This window comes from Astatotilapia calliptera, chromosome 12 (assembly GCF_964374335.1).
Source record: "Astatotilapia calliptera chromosome 12, fAstCal68.1, whole genome shotgun sequence".
NCBI lineage: Eukaryota > Metazoa > Chordata > Actinopteri > Cichliformes > Cichlidae > Astatotilapia > Astatotilapia calliptera.
Window position 1 is genome coordinate 2062691 of NC_137433.1, and position 7911 is coordinate 2070601.

Genomic DNA, 7911 nt, shown 5'->3' on the forward strand with positions numbered 1-7911 from the left:
TCCAAGTAACAAAAGGCATTTGCTGCAGATTTTTGAAAGTAGTGAGGGAGAATCTGAACATCTTCTGTGAAGGGCAATGTTTATACTTTGTCTCAGTCGATGTGTTCAAGGCACAGCGAGACAATTTGAGGCTTACAACTTCTTGAACGTGTCAATGGACTTGATTAGGGCTTAATCCTCTGCTCGACAATGGATAATGTCAGAGATTTTGTGTAGTGTATGTCCCAGTTTTTGTGCGAGGCTTGTGAATGACAGTGTCTCTTCAACGAAACCTGAAGCTTTCTTTACCGCTTGCACAACTCGCTGGAAGTTAGCAGACATTATGGCTTTCTCCATGTTATGCACGCAGACACAACAAATATCCCACTTCACTAAGCTTCTGTCGAATATATTCTTACTTTGTGGTAGGGCTGAACGATATATCGCATTTGCGATAATATCGCGACATGATCAAGTGCAATTTTCTAACCGCAAAGGCTGCGATTATACTCTGGACATGTCCAAATTCATGGGCTGCATCCTCCTGAGGCCGCATTTGTAGACCGATTACGTCACAGCGACGCGCCGAAGGCTGTCCAAATTACTACCATATCCCAGAATTCATAGCGCGGCCCAGCCAAACTCCAGTTTCCAGCAATGGCGGCCGCTACTAAGTTTTAAAATTACCCATACTAATCTTTCTGGGTCACAAAATAAACTTTTAACATATTTTCAGGCAAGAAAGTAGTTGTGTAAACATCAAATATCTGCTCGGTTTATCAAGATATCCCATATTTGCAAAAGTGCTTCGACGTTTTCAGAGGCGTCTGCTACCCACCAGCTCGACAGCTAGCCGGGAGCTCGAGGGTTACTGATGCGGCCGACAACGGCACAACTCCCGGCACGTCATTTTCAGATCACCGCGGAGTTTCGCTGCTCGGGTTAAACGTAATATATAAGTCACTTAGACAACCTAAAAATGTTATTGTTGGGCTTTTTTCAGTGTTTTGTTTGTTCGTGAGTAAATCGGTTTGGCTGAGATTAAAGTTATTAGATTAGATAAAATAAAACTTTATTAATCCCCCGGGTGGGTTCCTCCTTGGTTTTCACACAGCTGACTAAACGTCAAACAGAAAACTTATTAACCCTGATGCACCCGCCAGGGGGAGAGCGGCGGGGTCGGGGGATGCGGGTCCCCCGCGGAGGGAGGGAGGGAGGGAGGAGGTTGGGGTCGCGAGATCCCCCCCGATGGGATGGGGATGGGATGGGATGGCGGGCTCGGGGGATGCGGGTCCCCCGCGGAGGGAGGGAGGAGGTTGGGGTCGCGAGATCCCCCCGATGGGATGGGGATGGGATGGCGGGCTCGGGGGATGCGGGTCCCCCGCGGAGGGAGGGAGGGAGGAGGGAGGAGGTTGGGGTCGCGAGATCCCCCCCGATGGGATGGGGATGGGATGGGATGGGATGGGGATTGGATGGGATGGGATTGGAGAGAGAGAGAGAGAGAGAGAGAGAGAGAGAGAGATATAAAGTCTTGTAAAAAGGTGGTCGAGAAACACCCCGGCGAAAGCAGAAGAAGAAGAAGAAGAAGAAGAAGATAATGTCACGCACTAGACCGTGGGAGCCAAAGAGCACTAAGGTCGGTACAGGCGGATCGCAATCGCCAGCGGTGTCCTCCTCCTCCTCCTCCTCCTCCCGCTCACCATCACCGTCGCCATCGCCATCGCATTTGGCGTACGCTGCGTGGTCGGCTTCGGTGGCTCCGTTGTTGCGACCGGCCACGTTTCGCTATCGAGGGCTAGGGGTCGAGGAAGACCAAGAGCAGCGGCAGCAGCGGCAGCAGCGGCAGCAGCAGCAGCAGCAGCAGCAGCTACAGGAGAACTTGGAGGAGGACGAGAGCAAGGAAGAGGAGCAAGAGGCCGAGGGGGACGACAACGAGGACCCGACGGCCCGAACGCTCGCAGACGAGGAGGAGGAGAGCCACTCGGAGGATCAGGAGGACGAAAACGATGGGGTGGGTAGTTGCGAGGAAGACGATCGCGGTTACGAAATGGCGTCGCAACTCTGCCAGGACGGCGGCTCGCAAGGCGAGTCGAACCGCCGAGAGGGAGAGGAAGAAGAAGCAGGCGCCGACCCACCGGGGCGGGGGACTCGGGAGATTTGGCAAGAGGACGACGCCGGCCGCGCTGCAGGTGGCGTTCATGATCCTGGGCGCGATCGCGGCCGCGGCGCTGTCGGTGAAACTCGCGACGCTGATGTAGCCGACGATTACGACTACGACGATGACGAAGAAGACAAAGACTATGAAGAAGAAGAAGAAGAGGAAGAAGAAGAAGAAGAAGAAGAAGAAGACGTCCTCGCCGATGATGATGATGATGATGATGAAGAAGAAGAAAAAGAAGAAGACAAAGACTATGAAGAAGAAGAAGAAGACATCCTCGCCAATGATGATGAAGAAGAAGACAAAGACAATGAAGAAGAAGAAGAAGAAAAAGAAGACATCCTCGCCAATGATGATGAAGAAGAAGAAGAAGAAGAAAAAGAAGAAGAAGAAGACAAAGACAAAGACTATGAAGAAGAAAAAGAAGACATCCTCGCCAATGATGATGAAGAAGAAGAAGAAGAAGAAGACGTCCTCGCTGATGATTATAACGATGACGATGAAGAAGACAAAGACTATGAAGAAGAAGAAGAAGAAGAATTAGAATTAGAAGAAGAAGACGACGACCTCGACCCGCCGGGACGAGGCCCCACCGAAGAGGCCGTGGCGGCGGCGCGAGACGAGGCCTCCGCGTTCATGGCCTACTTTCCGCCGGAGATAGAGGACTCGGTGATCGCCATGACCAACCTGGAAGCGGGCAGGCGCAGGCCCGCCATCGACGGATGGAAGCCCATGGGCCGCGTCGAGTTCCGAGCCTACCTGGGGCTGCTCGTGCTCGCCGGCGTGTACAGGTCCCGGGGAGAGGCCTGCGAGAGCCTGTGGGACGCCGAGAGCGGCAGGTCCGTGTTCAGAGCCACGATGCCGCTCAAGACCTTTCGAGCCTACTCGAGCGCGCTGCGCTTCGACGACAGGGAGACCAGAAGGGCCGGGCGAGGCGAAGGCGAGGGCGGCGAGGGCGATAGCTGCTACGACAAACTGGCCCCCATCAGAGCCGTGTGGGACGAGTGGTGCGCGAGGTTGCCCGCCATGTACCGCCCGGGACCGGAGGTCACCGTCGACGAGAGACTGGTGCCGTTCAGAGGTACGTACGTACTATGTGGTGTGTGTGTGTGTGTGTGTGTGTGTGTGTGTGTGTGTGTGTGTGACTGGGGGAAGAGAGGAGGAATAGGAGCGGGGATGACGAAAACGGGCTAGCTCGCTGCTCTGTTGCATACTCGTGTTGGGTTCCGCGTTTGTGCTGCTTTCGCATGACTCTTTATGTCTATGAAGCTATGAAGTCTATGACTCTTTATGTCTTTATGTCTATGAAGCTATGAAGTCTATGAAGTCTATGACTCTTTATGTCTTTGTATCTATGAAGCGCCTTGAGGCGACTTTTGTTGTGATTTGGCGCTATATAAATAAAATTGAATTGAATTGAATTGAATGTCTTCTCCTTGCGTTTCTGCCCCAATCTCCCCCACGCTTTCCCACATTCTCTCTCTCTCTCTCTCTCTCTCTCTCTCTCTCTCTCTCCATCCATCCATCAGGACGGTGTCCGTTCAGACAGTACATGCCCAGCAAGCCGGCCAGGTACGGGATCAAGATATGGGTGGCGTGCGACGCGCGTTCCAGCTACGCGTGGAAGATGCAAGTCTACACCGGCAAGCCCGACAAGCGCGGCCCTCCCGAAAAGCACCTGGCCACTCGAGTGGTCGTGGACCTCACCGAGGGACTGACTCCGGGACGCAACGTCACGTGCGACAACTTTTTCACCTCGCGCGAGCTCGCCGATAGGCTCTATCGCGAGAGAGGCCACACCGTGCTGGGCACTCTGCGGTCGAACAGACCCGAGATCCCCAGAGAGCTGCGCTGCGTCAAGGGCAGGGCCGTGGGCTCCGTCGAATCCGTGGTACTCGGCGGCTCCGCGGGACGAGGGGGAGGAAGAGGAGGACGAGAAGGAGGAGGAGGAGGAGGAGGAGGGCCCGACACGATCATCCTCTCCTACGTGGCCAAGAAGAACAAGAACGTGCTGCTCCTCACCACAGCTCCTCGTTATTACCACCATCGCTCCGGCCCCGAGCCCCGGCCTAGCCGCCGCATCAGCAACAGCAGCAACAGCAGCGGCGGCAGCAGCAACAGAAGCGGCGCGAAACCGCCCTTGGTGCTGCATTACAACCGCACCAAGGGAGGAGTGGACAACCTGGACAAGGTCGTGAGCACGTACAGCTGCAGGAGAAAGACCCGCAGGTGGCCCGTGGCCCTTTTCCACAACATGGTCGACGTGGCGGCCTACAACGCGTTCGTGCTGTGGAGGGAAATTCACCCCGACTGGATGCCGGGCAAGCTCAACAGACGACGGCTCTTCCTCGAGCGACTGGGCAAAGCGCTCGCGCGCCCCATGCTCGAAGCCAGGGCGGCTTTAGCGCGAGGACCGGGAGGAGGAGGAGGAGGAGGAGGAGGAGGCAGAGTCGCGGCCCGAGGCGCTACCGCTGAGGCAGCCTCTAACAACAACGCTACGCCACGCGACTCCTCTCCGGTCAAGAGGCGCAGGTGCCGCGTGTGTCCCAGGAGCAAAGACGTCAAGACCAAGATCCTGTGCCGCGAGTGCCGAGCGCACGTGTGTACAAACTGCGCCGTCACGTACTGTCCCAACTGCGCCGCTTCTTCTTCTTCTTCTTCTTCCCGCGACGCCGCTCCCCGGACGCCACCGACGCCGTGATAACACAAGCGCCCCAACGGTGGTCCCCTAGCGACCCCCCCCCACCCCACCCCACCCTATCATCATCATCATCATCATCATCACACAATATATGCCCCCGGGGGGTCCTAGTGACCCCAAACCTATCATCATCATCATCATCATCACATATGCCCCCCGGGGGGGTCCTAGTGACCCCAAACCTATCATCATCATCATCATCATCATCATCATCATCATCACATATGCCCCCCCGGGGGGGTCCTAGTGACCCCAAACCTATCATCATCATCATCATCATCATCATCATCACATATGCCCGAGGGGGTCGCTAGGACCCCCACCCTAATCATCATAAAACACACATATCCCCCCCCCCCAGGGGGTTACCAAGACCCCCCCATCGCCACCACCACCATCATCAGGATCATCATCATCATCATCACACACACACACACACACTCATCATCATCATCATCACACACACACACACACACACACACACACACACACACACCTCGGGGGGTCACCACGACCCACGCCCCGAGAACAGGCGGGCGCACAAGGGTTAATATTAATTTCTAGTATCAGCTGATGTTTGCTGGAGCCACAGCTGTAAAGCTGCTGGTCATGATGTCGGTTTGGATATCTGGTGAGAGGGAAACGTGAAGACCACCCACCAGGATCCTTTTTTATGTAGCTGACAGCTGGTAACTGTGCAGGGGCGGGTCTAGCAAAGTTTTGCCAGGGGGCCAGGTAGGGCATTAACAGGGAAAGGGGGCACAAAGAAATACTTTTCTTTCCTATTCTCATTTAAAATATCTAGCTTTTATTAAATAATTATCTAAATCTTACAACCAAAGTTTTTATCTGACGTAAAATGTATAGAAATCATACATATACCAAAAAGACTGTACATCACTGTCACAACAGGGTTTGTTTTCATTCAAAGGCTTTATGGCTTTAATACCTGGTGGGTCGGTCTGTAGTCAAAATGCCCGATTTTCTGTCCCAGTCCAGCCCTGCAGGTTATACTGGCAGTGTCACCATGCCAGCTGAATGTATTTCATCATCAGCCAGTGCTGTTCTTTATCAATATTACCAAAGTTTACCATAAGGCAGCATAGAAAGTATTTACTTGCTTTCAGGTTTTATTCAAATATTAGTCTTTTCAGTTGTTTCTCCACTTTTTTCCTGTTTCAAAATCAAACACCAGTTTGTGAGAAGATTATCTTCTTTTTTTAACAGGCAGAGAAAGTTTTGCATTGGAATGGCTAATTTGTCAATTGTTTGCTACAAATGTTCGTATTTTAATATTCAAAAATGTTTTTGCCCAAAACATATGTGCAGTATATGTCAGTAAAAATACTATGCAAATATTGCTGTCCTTGAATGCTGAGTAAACACTGACAAAGCACTGATTGTATCTCTTGTACTTTATCAACGCAGTATCTAAAAACTTTGCACCGTAGTGGTTAAAATCTCATTCTAATAAGAGTTAAAAGTGCATTTGGTTATTAGGTTTATAGGATTATTGAATTATGGTTAAGGGTTGGTAGAATTTTTTTTTAAAAACATTATCTGCCAATTAAATCTGCCACCCTTCTCCAAATCTGTGCCCCTACCTGGCCCCCCCAACAAAAATTTTCTAGACACGCCACTGTACCTGTGTAGTTGGTGCACTGTCCCACAACATCACTCATGCTCAAGATTTACACAGGGCCAGATACCTACATTCAAGCTACCTTCTCGTAACAGCACAGTGATACAGAATTTTAGGATTTGTTTTAATAATGCACAAAAGTATTACAACTTAACTCTTAAAAATGTTAATCAAGAAACTGGGTTTTATGACGTGCAGCATGTCATAGCACGTAAAGCACGTGCAGTGCTTTAATTTGCTTCTCTTGCTATCTATGCATTTTTTCTCAGTAGCCGATTTCTGATACCTTCACAGGTGTTGAATAAACAAATGTTTGACCCTCACACAGAGCGGCTGTGCACGTCAAATAATGAGAAGTGCCACAACTTCCAATGTGTTAATAATGGACTGGATTTATATAGCGCTTTTCAAGGCACCCAAAGCGCTTTACAATGCCACTATTCAGTCACTGGTGAAGGCAACTACGGTTGTAGCCACAGCTGCCCTGGGGCAGACTGACAGAAGCGAGGCTGCCATATCGCGCCATCACCAGTAGGCGGTAGGGTAAAGTGTCTTGCCCAAGGACACAACGACCAGGACAGAGAGCCCAGGGATCGAACCGGCAACCTTCCGGTTACAGATGTGCTTCCCAACTCCCTGAGCCACAGTTGCCCTCAACTTCACTTGCAGCACAGGTGGTGGACTTTAAAGAAGGGTAACAAGATTGAATACACGGTTGTGCAACAATGCTGATGAAGTGAAGAAGCTTCTCGGATGAGAGGTGAAACGTCTTCAAGCAACTTAAAGAAGTCCAGACGCTTTTCTTTACAAGCTCCTTTGACTACGATGACCTGAATGACTGAGAACCTTCACAGACAACAATGCTGATTCTGTAGTTTATTGTATGACACCGTTATGTTTCCTTTACATGAACTGTGGGCAGTAGTAGCACTGATGTTGGTCGCTATGGTATTTGTAACTGTGGGTGTTCCTGTAGGGCTACGCGTGAGAATTCACAAATGTGCTGTTGCAACTTCCTCAAAAGCTGCAGTTGCTGCAGCCTCTGAGAAATGCTCACAGATTGATAGGTATGTTATGGAGCCTCGCAAGGCACATTGAAGAAAAAAAATTTGAACATGTATTTTGCGAGATGAAGATAGTGCTCAGTGGAAGGGGAAACACTCGTGGCTAGGTGTACTTTGATCTGGTGGTCTTTGTTGCATTCATTAACAACCAGCTGCAGTACTCTGTACAGCTTTACAGATACTGATGGAAGCATGATAAATGCAAAGAAAAAAACTCTCAAGATCTTGCAAAACATTTGTGGGATCTTGCAAAAGTAAGTTTTGACAGAATTTGTTCTGTTTAGTGTGGTGCACAATAGCAATTTTCTAAGATCACACTTTAGCAATAAATTGACTTTGTGAAGTCCTTTATCATTCTTATTGTCAT

At 50.7% G+C, this 7911-nt stretch overlaps 1 protein-coding gene across 1 annotated transcript; it reads left to right on the forward strand.

Moving 5' to 3' along the window:
* The first annotated feature begins 1576 nt into the window (after positions 1–1576).
* LOC145432352 (uncharacterized) lies at positions 1577–4838 on the forward strand. The gene is made up of 2 exons (XM_080309115.1): positions 1577–3218; positions 3667–4838. Exons 1-2 carry the CDS (start codon positions 1577–1579, stop codon positions 4836–4838), a joined length of 2814 nt encoding a protein of 937 aa, XP_080165241.1.
* The last annotated feature ends 3073 nt before the right edge of the window (positions 4839–7911 follow it).

Excerpts from the sequence above, each read along its gene's own strand:
- LOC145432352 (XM_080309115.1), top strand. The coding sequence starts at position 1,577 with ATGTCACGCACTAGACCGTGGGAGCCAAAGAGCACTAAGGTCGGTACA. Across the intron at positions 3,219-3,666 it reads GAGACTGGTGCCGTTCAGAG|GACGGTGTCCGTTCAGACAG; the intron begins GTACGTACGTAC and ends TCCATCCATCAG.